Source organism: Vombatus ursinus, unplaced genomic scaffold (genome assembly GCF_900497805.2).
Source record: "Vombatus ursinus unplaced genomic scaffold, bare-nosed wombat genome assembly UNPS02014812.1, whole genome shotgun sequence".
Classification (NCBI taxonomy): domain Eukaryota; kingdom Metazoa; phylum Chordata; class Mammalia; order Diprotodontia; family Vombatidae; genus Vombatus; species Vombatus ursinus.
The window spans coordinates 66,204,392-66,218,291 of NW_020954590.1; the positions used below are offsets into that span (position 1 = coordinate 66,204,392).

Consider the following 13,900-nt stretch of genomic DNA (forward strand, 5'->3'; position numbering starts at 1 on the left):
CTTCATTTTTACATATATGGTATTGAACAAAGGTGAATAAAATCACAAATCCATGATGACTTCATCCACCACAAATGTATGTTATATAACCTCAACTGGGCCATCAATGCTGCAAGGAAATCCTTTTACACTTCCCTAATAAACTAACTGCCCCACTCACCCTACCACCTTTTCCAAATCTTTTCATCCCTTCTCAAATTTGTCATGGCGTTTCCTCCCCTCATCCTTTCAGCTGAGAACCTTGGCTCATATTTTACTGAAAAAATTGAGGTCATTTACCAAAAGCTCTCTCCTCTCTCCTCCTTATCTCACATCACCCAGATGCCTTGTCACCTATGTCCTTCAGCCCTGTCTTCTATGAAGAGGTGGCCCTTTTTCTTGCCAATACAGACCCTTCTACATGCACAAGTGATCTGATTCCGTTCCATCTCCTCCAGAAGATCAGCCCACTCTGTCATCTCCATTCTTTTATCTTCAATCTCTTGCTATATAATGGCTGCTTCTCTGCTGCTTACAAACATGTCCATGTCTTCCCCATCCTCAAAAAACCCTCACTATCTATCCCTTCTATCCCAGCTATCACTATCTATCCCTTCTAGGTATTGTCTCATTTCTCTCCTTTCTTTTGTAGCTAAATTCCTGGAGAAGGCCATTTGCAGTAGAAGCCTTCACTTCCTTTCTTTTTACTTTCTTCTTAACTCTCTACAGTCTGGCTTCTAACCTGGTCTTTCAACTGAAACTACTTTATTGACAATGACTAATGATCTCTTAACTGGCAAATCTAATGATCTTTTCTTAATCATCTTTCTCCTTGACTTCTCTACAGCTTTTGACATGTTGATCACTCTCTCCTTGAGACTTTCTCTCTAGGTTTTCAGGACATTACTCTCTTCTGGTTTTCCTCCTACCCATTTGACTATTCCTTCTCAATCTCCTCTACCCCCAACACCACATACTCTATAATACAGTCACACTGACCTCCAGATATTTATTACAGTTCCTCAGACAGTCCATCCCCCAACTCTTGGCATTTTCACTGGCTGTCCCTCATGCCTCTCCCTTCCTCGTCTCCATCCCTAGATTTCTCTGGCTTCTTCAAGTCCCACCTAAAGTCCCACCTTCTACAAACATTTTCCTAATCCTTTTAATTCCAGCACCTTTCCTCTGTTGTTGTTGTTCAGTCGTTTCTTGACTCCATTTGGGTTCTTCTTGGCAGAGATACTGTAGTGGTTTGCCATTTCATTCTCCAACTCATTTTGTAGATGAGAAAACTGAGGCAAACAGGTTAAGTTACTTGCCTAGGGTCACATAGCTAGTAAGTGCCTGAGGCTGGATTTGAACTCACAAAGGGGGTTTTCTTGACTCCAGGCCCATGACTGTATCTAATGTGCCACCTAGCTGTCCCTCCCTCTGTTGACTATCTCCAATTTATCCTGTATTTCCAATGTATCCTGTTTTCCATAGTTGTTTGCATGTTGACTCCCCCAATAGACTAAGCTCTTTTAGGCCAGGGACTATCTTTTCCCTTTCTTTGTATCATCAGCCCTTAGCACAGTCTCAAGCGCACATAAATGCTTAATAAATGTTTATTGACTTACTAACTCCAAGATGGTTCCCTAGATTAAAAATCCCTGTTTTAGCTATAAAATAAATCTTTACACTGGCTGTTCTGTTGCAAAAAGGATCAATTAGAGATAATTAACAGAAGGAAGGCGTTAGCATAAATGAGTATCAAACAAGAAGAGAGCTTAAAGGTCATCTGATCCCAACCTCATAACCTATGTAAGAGTCCCCTCAACAATATCCTAAACAAGTATTCACTTAGCCCTAGCATAAACACTTCCACTGGTGGGAAACTCTTAGGAGATGTCCCATTCCATCTTTAGACATCGCCAGTTATCTGACATGCCATTGGACCTAAGAAAAGAGACAAACCCCAGACTCTGGAAAGAGTGAAAATGAGAGCTAGAGAGAGAAAGAACACATCCTGTGTTCTTTAACAGGATGCTGTGGAATAACACTAATGAAATAAGGAACTTGATCCCTGAAGGAACCTACCACAGTTGGAAAATTTGGTAAATATTTTCTAAAAAATTGGTTTTTTTTAATGAACTTGATGAATCTCCTTTGATTACATACAGTACATCTGGTGGACATTTGGAACGTCATAGAAGCTCTGAGAGAAAATGCCCTGAACAGCCTAGACCCAAATATAGAACTAAATGTGGCCCGTCTGGAGGCTGTGCTTTCAACCATCTTTTACCAGCTCAACAAAAGGATGCCGACCACTCACCAGATCCACGTGGAACAGTCTATCAGCTTACTGCTCAACTTCCTGCTTGCAGCCTTTGATCCGTAAGTTCCCTCACCAGTAGGTTTTAGTTTTCCCTCACTGTTCAATCTTTTCCCATGTGTCAAGTTTGTTGCCCAAAGTAACAGACTAAAAAGACAACATATCTTTCTTTTCTCCTGCCTAAACTGATGCCCATTGCAAAAATAGTAATATCTAACATTTATATCATGATTACAAAGCAGTTGCTACATACTGTTTTATTTATTTCTATCAACGCTGTGAAGTGATAGAGGTTCCGTAAATATCATCATCCCCACTTTTCAGATGAGAAAACTGAGGCTTAGAGACGTCAAGTGAGATAGATAAGGTTATATATTCATTTGACAAAAGGCACTACTAGGTGCAATTCAGTGCTCTCTCCACATTCAATCCTGTTTCCATTACACCGCATTGTTGGAGAAGTTTATGGATTTGAGAGCAAAAAAGACAAAAATGCCTGTGGAAATATGGAAGTGAAATACCAACTAGGAACAAACACTTGTATTTCATGAGATAAACTTTAAAAGCTCCTAGCATTTTACCTAGATGTTTTAGGTGAATGTTCAGAGGAGCTATGATGTCATCAATGGAGGGAATAGCTGGTGTGAGAATCCCTCAAAGTCATGTAGATCAGAGGTGTCAAACACACAGCCTGCAAGCATTGTCCAGCAACACTCCCAAATGCAGAAGACTGAACCAGATTAAAATGTAATTGAGAAATATTTCACAAAAATGAAAATACAATAGAACATAGATAATGTTATTATGTGGTTTTTAAGTCTATGGGGCCACAAGGATTCTTATGGGTGGTTTAATGGCCCCATTTCTATTTGTTTGACATCACTGATGTAAATAAATTACAGTTCAACAATGACTTCATTAATAAGTCCTTAGGAGTTGTTTGAGATATATAGAAAAATTGAATGACTTGTCTAGAGTCACACAACCTCAGAGATGAGATTTGAACTGAAGCCTTCAAGTCCAGCATTCTATCCACTACACCAACCTACTTCTCTAGACTAGAGGCTGTATAACATGTAAAAAATATTGTGTGACTGCCTGCTTGGAGTGCGAGTTAAGGAAGCATGGTAAACATTTCTGTCAGCAAATTAACTTTCCTATCTGCAAATTCTCATGTACATTGATTTTTTTTTTGTCTAAAAAAATGAAACTTACTCAGAAATTCATGGAAGAAAGAGGGAAGGATTCTTGGTGACCTTGGTGATGGTGACCATGACATGTTAAAATTCTATACAATGATTGGTTTCATACACCATCCATGAAACTGGCCTCCTTCATTTATATTCATACTTCATAGACTTATAGAATTTGAGAGCTGAGAAAAACTCTAAGTGATCATCTAGTCAAAACCCCATTTATAGACTAGGGCATTGAAGTCCAGAAGGGTGGTATGCCCCAAGTCACATAACTAGTCAGTAACAAAGCTGGAACTAGAACTCTGTTTTTCTAATATGAATCCAGGACTATTTACAATACTATACACTGCCATGATATTTAATAACAGAAATTGGAACATAGAGTATACCCTAAATCTGCATGATGACCCTAAAGTTTTAAGGGGGGATCTTTCAATCAACCCCTCACCTTTCCATATTCCACTTGCTGCCTTGTATGTTAAAATACAGATCCTTGGAGGCAAAATTTCCACCACCTCATCTTGAGAAACACCTAAGGTCTTGCTTGATTCAGATGTGTACACACAGCACATAGGGGTATTGTGATCATTGCCAGAGGGGGTGTTCCAGCTTGATTTTTATTCCTTTATCCACTTACAAAAGCAGCCAACTGACATCCAGCTTCATAATGCAGTAATGAGGTAATTACTGTTCAGTTAGACCAATGTATGCTACCTTCATGAATTCATATTTTGGGGAATACTTAAGTTGAAAATAGCAGTTTCAGAATAAGCATTTCACCCCAGCTTGAGAGTCTCCTTGCTTAGTATTGTGTACCCTTCAGAACAAGATCTACTGGTATAATTTAGTCTCCATGGTAACAGAGTGGTGGGGCAGGGAGAGAAGGCGGTTAGGTTGTTGCACATGACAAGGTGGAAGAATGGAGCCAAGCCATGGTATTGCTAAAGCAGCCGTCCATTCCTGTCCTCTTCACAGCAGCAGCCCAGCATCCCTGGGTCATGCCACCAGTGTCTCCAGGGTGCTTATTTTGATTTTGAGTTGTTTATTAATGTGATGCAATAGAGAATGGAAAAATGTAAATTTGTGCTAAACCCTGAATTCATGCCACAATGACAGTTGTCAGGAGCCAAAATGGAAATCCCCAACCATGCTAAGAGTAAGTGGTAACCACTGCACAGATCTGGGCAACAGACAATGAAATGGAATGTGTGTGTGTGTGTGTGTGTGTGTGTGTATGCTTAGAAAATAATAACCTGAGAGGTAAGGGATGGGAGACACAAGGACAGAACTGGCTATCTTACTGAATCTTTCAAATGCTAGGGCATAAATTAAAAAAAAAACCAAGCATTTATTTAAATGTTTTCTGAAAAGTAAGAACTGTACAGTCCATTTAAATAATTTTAAAGGTAATAAGGAAAGCTGAATTTCTGGAACATCTCTAGGTGAAAAGGAGTTCAAACACACATGCACACACATACACACAGAAAATGTTATTTCCTTATCTACTTTTTTCATATGTAAAATACTAAGTCAGCTTTCCCCTCATATACCTTCCCTGTTTACTACTACATCATGAACCAGATGGACCTGGCAATAGATTAGATTGCTGAGGACAGGATAGTGTGAAAGGAGGTAGCATGTGAGAGTAAGAAGGAGACAAAAAATATGATAAGCTTTCTAGTTACAGTGACTTGGAAAATGGTAGTGCCAATAACTGGGCAGCTAGCAGATATGCAGATGATACTACTCTGATGGCAGAAAGTGAAGAGGAATTAAGAAGCCTCTTGATGAAGGTGAAAGAGGAGAGTGTAAAAGCTGGCTTGAAGCTTAACATAAAAAAAAAACAAACCAAAAAAACCTAAGATCATCACAACTGGTCCCATCGCTCCCTGGAAAATATAGAAAGAAGAAATGGAAGCAATGTCAAGTTTTATATTCTTGGGTTCAAAGATCACTACAGATGGTGACTGCACCTGTGAAATTAAAAGATGCTTGCTCTTGGAAGGAAAGCTATGGCAAATCTGGACAGCATACTAAAAAGTGGAGACATCACCTTACTGACATAGGTCTAATATGGTCAAAGCTATGGTTTTTCTAGCAGTAAATGTATGGTTGTAAGAGTTGGACCATAAGAAGAGCTGAGTGCCATAGAATCAGCATTTTCAAATTGCGGTGTTGGAGAAGACTTCTGAGAGTCCCTTGCATAGCAGGGAGATCAAATCAGTAAATAAAATTAATTCAGGATATTTCCTGGAAGGTCAAATATTGAAGCTGAAGCTTAAATACTTTGGCCTCATGATGAGAAGATGGGACTCTTGAAAAGATTGAAGATTGAGAAGATTGAAGGCAAAAGGAAAAGGGGACAGCAGAGGTTGAGACAGGTGACTAGAGTAGTGGAAACAATGAACATGAATTTGGACAGACTTTGAGAGAGAATGGAGGATAGAAGCGCCTGGTGTGTTATGGTCCATGGGGTCACAAAAAGTCACACATAACTGAACAACTGAACAACAACAAAGTGCCATTGGCAGAAATAGGATAGTCAAGGGGGTTTGGGGGTTGGTTTGGGGGTTGGGGAGGTGTTTCTGATCTTGGAAATACAAAAACTTGTGATTAGAGACAGGAATTTCAGTGTTAAAAGTCTCGAGGATGAAACCATTCTGAATTATGTCAGATAGAATATGGCCTTACTATTGGGAAGATTAGAGATGGATCATAGAATCATAGAATTTAGAGCTGAAAGGGTCCTCAGACACCGTTTAGTTCAACCCTTTCATGTTATAGATGAAGAAACTGTGGCTCAGCGACATTAAGTGACTTACTCAGGGTCTCATAGGGCCTTAAACACACATACTCTGACTCCAGAGTTAGCGTATTCTCCACTGTACCACTGCCTCTCTTCACTCGTGTTGAGATTTGAGACAGTTAGTTTGAGGGGTTACCAACATATATTTTAAAATTCTTGGATCTTCTAGATGAAGTAGAGGGGAAGACTGTGAGCTAAGCACTGAAGTCTCTGAGGAAGATAGGAAAACATCATGGAATTCAGCAGTGATGGAGATGGGGAGAAAATTAAAGGGAAAATGAAAATCCTTATAGCTTTAAACTCCCCCCCGAAAAAAACCCATGACTCTTTTAGGAAGCTGATCAAGGTCAGGTATATATATCCATGATCTTTGACTGGTTCTTTTTCAATTTATAATTATTGTATTTCTCTGAGCTATTTTAAATGGAAAAATTCCATTGGTTTTATTTATATCTATATCTATATCTATATCTATCTATCTATCTATCTATCTATCTATCTATCTATATATATATATATATATATATATCCCAAATCTAATCTTTTTCTGTTTTACTATCTTTAGATATCCTTGGAGAATTGAATTGGAAAGATATATTTGTAGTGAATCAAACAGAGTGGTTTTTAATTTGTTGTGTTAGAGTTAATTTAACAGAGCCTAAAACTTCAGACACATGAGCCTTATAAATGCTACTGTAGAGAATATAAAGTACCTGTACAGTTCCCTCTGTTTTAGCTCTTGCTTCTTGGGGAGGCATTTAAGCAGACATTCCCTACTATGGAATCCCTAGTTACCATGAAAGATACCTTTGTATTTTTTTTCTCTAAATGAGTAAAGGCAAGAGAACCCAGGTACTCTAGCCCAAACCCTTCTGCCTTTCCAATTTAAAAGGCTCTGATGTACTTTCAGAGCCCAGATGTACTGTAGAGCATATAATGGTTTCTGCGTGTGCCTATGAAAGTGACTACCCTAGCAGTACATTATCTGTATGGAATTCTCCTGAGAAACCTTTGTCTGCTCACTTTTGTGAATTTGTGTGGATGTCTGAAATCAAAGGAGAAAGAGACAGTATTCTACAAAGGCCAATTCTTTCGTTTTGTTATCAGTATGACTGAACCAATCAAATACCCAGTGACTACTTAGCTGATGCCTTTTCAAACTTCTCTTGAATTCTCAATATCTAGGTAGAATTCTCTAGTAACTGAGACTTGGCTCTCATGGATGGTGCTTTGTTTGAGAGTCCTTCATGTTTCTGAGATAAAATAATTTCACTGAAGAAGTTACTTTATTGTTACAATAACAGTTGAAAGCAGTGGATATTTGCCTTGATCAACTGTACCACATAATTTAGGATGTTGGGGGGGGATTTGTGGAATGTTGGACTTAGAGTTGGAAAGACCTGTGTTTCAGTCCTTCTCCTGGCTCTCTCTATGTGAACATATCTAAGATACCCTCTACAGCCTCAGTTTCCTCATCTGTAAAATGGGGATAATAGTAGCACCTACCCCACAGAGTTGTTGCAAGGCTCAAGTGAGATATGATATGTATGTAAGATACTTGTATATAATACATGTACCACTTTGTATAAAAGCTTAAAGCATTGTAAAGGTGTAAGCTGCAGTTAGTATTAGAGAAAAATGATACCTTCAAAAGGTTGGTGGATTTTGGAAATGCCATCCAAAGTGATTTTACCAAAAAGTGAAATATCCCAGGAATTCTGCTCAAGTTCATGAAACTCCCTGGGAATAATTTAGATACTTTGGGTAGGACTGCAAATTCTTTAGGTAATCACTTGGCAAATGACCACTGTGGGTCATTAAGTGGCTGTGGTCCCAGAGGAATTTGAGAGAACGATTGTTGCACCCCCTTCCTCAAATTCCTCTCTCATCTTAACATTAGGACTGTCAAGTTAGACTAAAATTTCTCACTGTGTGTTGGGGATACTGAGAATATTCATTTCACACCTGCCTTTCTGCTTTCAAGGGAACACTTTGTATCAGACACATTCAGAGATTACTTGAGATGGAATGGGGTGGTTTATAGGGTAGTGAGTTTCTTATCATTGAACTCATTCAAACTAAGGTGAAGCCCCTGTCCTGATTTTGTAGAAGGGATCCCTGCATGAGATGAAAGGATGAAGTAGATCACCTCAAAGGCTCATCGTGAATTTTGACAGGGATCTTATTAGATCCAATATTTGACATGCTTGATTCCTGCTTCTGGGCATCTTGTGTCAAAGACAGTGCTTTCCAAAGCCAAGGCCATGCATCTCCTCAGGACCATGACATGACCCCAAGGACATGTGATCAGCCAGTCAGAGAGTAGAAAAGTGGGTCATATCCTACCCTTCCCAAGTAGGCAATCATGGGCTTGTCTTCAAAATAGTCACACCACCCGCTACTCACAATACTGCTTGACACTCCCCCACTTGTCCACTCCTACCACTGGGCTATTATGAGTACACCTGGACATTAAGATAGCCAACATAAACATGACATAGACACTTGCATCAATTGCCCAAGTAAAATTTTTTACCTATCTCCACCCCCCACCAGCATTCCAATAGCTTGTGATCTCCTACCCTCCCCCCCATGACCTTATTGCTACAGCAGGTGCCAGGCCAGTGAGTGAGTATAAAGACTAACCATGCCTATCACCCCCTGTTGCCCCTTCCATTTTGGTGGGTTTGAGCAGGTTACACAGGACAAACAGACATGGATGAGTCGTGTCCTTCATTTCATTCTCATTCTATTATGTTTTTGGTTTGTTTGTTTGTTTTTTTTACTGCAAATTAATCTTCTTTATGAGGGCATCATATTATTTCTGAGTCACCCAGATCAACATCTTCAGTGCCATTTTTGACTCCTTAACTCTCACCCCATACATCCATCAGTTGCCAGATCTTGCCTTTTCTACCTCCACGACACTTTTTGCCATCTTCTGTCTATTCAAATAATCCCCAGCTTAAGGCTTTACCTCTTACTGGTACTATTGCAATGGGCTTCTGACTGGTTTCCCTACTTCAAGTGTCTCCCCTCCCTAACCTATCCTCCACACAGCAGCCAAAGTGAATTTCCTAATGTACATGTCTAACTAAGCCATCCCTTTGTTTAGTAAACTTTAGTGACTCTCTAGGATCAGATATTATTTCATTATTTGCTCATGAGCTGCATGTATTTTCTTTCCCTCATTCTCAAAAGCAAGGTTTTCTATCATGGTAATATTTCCCTAAAAATAAAGTTGATTCTATCTGGGAAAAATAAGTTTGTCTTTCTGTCTTATTGCATAGAATAGCCTCAGATTGAACTCCTTTTTTAATTATGCTGGGTCAAAGTTCAAAATGATGAAAACAAACTTAGGAAAAAATTTAGTCAGATAGAACGCAAGTTCCTTGAGGATAGGGACAGTTTCATTTTTTACCTTTTTATCCCCAACACAAAGCACAGTACCTGGCACTGTGTATTATTATCATGTGCACAATGTATCATTATCATCAGTAAACATTTATTAAATGCTTACTGTGTACCAGGCACTGTGTGAAACAACTGGGGATACAAAGAAGGGCAAAAACACGGTCCTTGCACTAAAGGAGCTCACATTTTACTGAGTAAAACTTGAGAAGGGAGAACATTCCACGCGTAAGTTGAGCCAGTGAAAAAGACTCAGATTGGAGAGAGAAGGTATCATCTTAGGAGGAGCAAGAAGACCTGTTTCCCTGGATAGTAAAGTAATAAAAATAATAGCTAACATTTAAAGAGAGTTTACTATGTACCAGGCACTGTGCTAACCAAGTTACAATTATTATCTGATTTGATCCTCACAACAACCCTGGAGGTAGGTGCTGTGGTATGATCCCCATTTTACAGATGAGGAAACTAAGGCAAACAGTGGATAAGAGACTTGCCCACGGTCATAGAGCTACTCTTCGTCTGAGGCCAGATTTGAATTCAGGTCTTCCTGACTCCAGGTCCAGCGCTTTTTCCATCGTGCCACCTAAATGGCCCTTCGTACATGGAGGTGAATACAGTATTTTTTTAAAGAAAAGAAAAACAGGAAAGAGAGGAAGGTCATGAAGAGCTTTAAAATTCATACAGAGGATTTTCTGTTTGATCCTGGTGGTAATAGTGATCCAAAGGAGTTTCATAAGGAAGATAACATGTTCAACTCCGTGTGTAAGGATGATGACTTTGGCAGTTGAGTGGAGGATGGACTGGACCTTGGGAGAAGATTTGAGATTGGGAGACCAATCAAGAGGCTGTTGCAACAGTTTTGGCAGAAAGTGAGGACTTGTATCAGGGTGGAAGCTGTGTAAAGTGGGGAGGAGAGGATGCACGGGAGGAGGTGTGAAGGTAAAAAAACAAAGCATGGCATCAGACTAGATCTGGGCAGTGAGTGTAAGGACCAAAGGATAACACCTAGGTTTTAAGCCTGGGTTCGTGGGAAGATGGTGGTGCCTTCCATAATTACAGTAAAGCTCAAGAGAGGGAGGGTTTGGAGAACAGATAATGAGTTCTGTTTTGAACATGTTGTGTTTAAGATGTCTACAGGACATACAGTTCGAAATGTCGAGTGGGCAGTTGGTAATGTGATACTGGAGGTCAGGAGAGAGGTTAGGGCCAGAAACGAGAATCACTGGATGATCAGTTAATGATCCATAAAGTAATTCAAAGGTGTAAATGGTTTTTAAAGCAACTATATGGAAAATTTCCAAAATAAGCAGGTAAAGTGTTAAAGTTATATAAAACATTTCAAGAAACTTTTCTTTCAAGAGAATTTACACATTTTGGCTGTTTTGAATGTTTTCTTGTAATAGCCTAGTTCTCATAAATACATGAAGCTTGGTGATTCTCATAAAAGAGACAGCTTTAATAATTTAGTTATTATTTTTTATCTCATGAACTAAAGCAGCAAAATGAAGGCTGAATACAGCATAACAACATAGAAACTAGAATAAGCTGAAGTCTCAATATCATTATTCAGCATGCTTTAGGACACTTAGCTTAGTGATTTTGTTGTTGTTCAGGCATTTTCAGTTATGTCTGATTCTATGTGACTTCATTTGGGGTTTTCTTGGCAGAGATACTGGAGTGGTTTGCCATTTCCTTCTCCAGTTCCTTTTACAGATGAGGAAACTGAGGCAAACAGGGGTGAGTGACTTGCCCAGTGGGGTCACACAGCTAGTAAGTGTCAGAGGCCAGATTTGAATTCAGGAAGTTGAGTGAGTCTTCTTGATTCCAGGCCTGGCACTCTATCCACTGCACTACCTAGCTGCCCCAGTGTAATGCTTGTTGATTGATTCATTATTTGAAACCACTGGACATATTTAGCCTGGATAAAAAAAAATACTTGGCATAGATATGATAGTTGTATTCAAATATTTAAAGTATTATCAAGTAGAAAGGGAATTGTTTTTGTTATGTTTGCCCCCAAGTCAAAGAACTAGGACCCATGAATGGCAGTTATTGGAGAACAGAAGGGAAAACCTACTAAAAATTAAATGAGAATGGGTTGCCTCAGTAGAAAGTGAATTTTCTGTTGCTGGAAGTCTTCAAGCAGAGAATGACTTCTTTGTTAGTGGTGTTGTGAAAGAGGCTCTCCTGTGATTTTTGTAAGGGTTGGGATAAGTGATCTCATAGTCCTTCCTACCTCTAAGAAGCTGCTACTGCCACTACTGTTGATGATGATGAGGATGATGATGAGGATGTATAAGGAGGAGATGGAAGGGGAATGAAAGAATATCCAGATACCATTCTCAATACATTATTATGAGTGAAATATCTTTGAGCCTAGAAATAGAAGGAACAGGATCAGCCTTTCCCACATACTGAACAAAAAAGTATTAATCATAGTCTACTTCCTTAGAATTACTAATCATTCATTCAGTCAATGGATACTTAATGACTTTTTAATTAAATATGAAATCATCTATTTGTATAAGACTTTCTGAGCCTAGAAATTTTGTGATTGCTCAGCCTTTATTGTTTCTTTTCTTTCCTTGTCTTTATGGTATAACAGAGAGACAAAGAAATAACTAATCTCTTTATCTATTACAGCCTAATATTATCTTTGAGATTGTCATAATAAAGTTTTGGGAACTACTGAAAGACCTAAATGGACATAGCCCAGGAATACAAGGTGATAAAGGACTGATCCTTGAAGAATAATGGGGATGATAAGGGAGGAGAGGAAGAGAGATTGCTTTCCAGACCTGGGGGACAGCCAGCACAAAGTTTCAGAGACAGGAAATGGTGTGTTGCTTATGAGGAACAGTAAGAAGGCTAGTTTGCCTGAATCATCGCACAGGTAAAGAGGAGTGATATATAATAAGCCTGGAAAGGTAGGTTGGGGCCAAGTTGTAAAGGAGAATGAGTCTGTCTATCTCGCCTGGGTTGGAAGTGCAAAGGTCACTCATAGGCTTATCCCAGTGTTGATCTTTATGGAAACTTTTTACTTTCTACATTTTTCTAACCTGGGCAGCAGGTTCACCTAGAAATCTGCTGGTAAATGGTTAACAACCAGCTCTCTGAAAACTACGCACGTATGACATACTTTTACGTTTAATCTGCATTATTAACATTTTCTCCATTATTTTATGAAGTCTACACTAGCAACAAAACAATAAATCAATCCGTGATTTTTAGTGTTTGCCAATTTCCAAGGTGTAAATGCTCCCACTGAAAATTTAAGTAAGTTCTTGGGAACTGGTTTGAGCTGGCTCCAACACATCCTTGGGTTCACCCCTCCTTAGGCAGCCTTGTAGCCTTCCCATTCTGGAGGTCTTACCATATTAGTGTCAGACGTAGTGCAGATACTGCATACCCTTTAAGCTTACTTGAACCTCAGAATGCTAGAACTCAAGGGATCCACCTGCCTCAGCTCCTCTGTTATGAAAGAATTACAGATATGTGCCACCATGCCCAGTTCCATTTGCATACTTTAAAGTATTTTGAGTACATTAAACTTCTCCTTTATCGAGGACAGTGTGGGAATCTGCTCTTCAGTATATGCTGACCATCAGTTGTCTCTGCTTCATAACATTTGGCTCCACAGTTATAATGGGATCCTATTGATCCTCTGGCTAAAAGTAGGTCCATTGACTTCTTTTCCTTGTGCAGGTCAAGTGTGAACTTCAGTTGTTTTTCAGTCATGTCTGACTCTGTGACCCCATTTGGGGTTTTCTTGGCAAAGATACTGGAATGGTTTGCTATTTCCTTCTCCAGCAAGTGTGAGTTTAGGTACACTTCCCCCCCCCGCCAATTTAATAGACTCTTTTGTGGGTTTTAATTTTTAATTCTTTAATTATTTTAATTCTTTCTGGATTTTAACTCAATTTTTCCATTTTTCCCAAGTAGTGTGCCCACATTTGTTATATTTCCTTTTCTCTAAAAGTTAGGTGATGCAGTGGATACAGTAGGGCCTGAAGTCAGGAAGACTCATCTTCCTTAGTTCAAATCTGGCCTTACACACTTACTAGCTGTTTGACCCTAGGCGAGTCATTTAGCCCTGTTTGCCTCAGTTTCTCATCTTAAAATTAGCTCACAAAGACTTGGACATAGCAACAACAACAGAAGTTGAATAAGTTTATCAAGTCTTTTCATACATTT

The 13,900-nt window shown here is 39.2% G+C and overlaps 1 protein-coding gene across 1 annotated transcript in view; it reads left to right on the top strand.

Moving 5' to 3' along the window:
- The window catches only part of LOC114053898 (dystrobrevin alpha-like), a 339,518-nt gene that overhangs the window by 206,823 nt on the left and 118,795 nt on the right, over positions 1-13,900 (top strand). Inside the window, 1 exon segment of the mRNA XM_027877016.1 lies at positions 2,142-2,355. Coding sequence (XP_027732817.1) covers positions 2,142-2,355 — 214 coding nt within the window.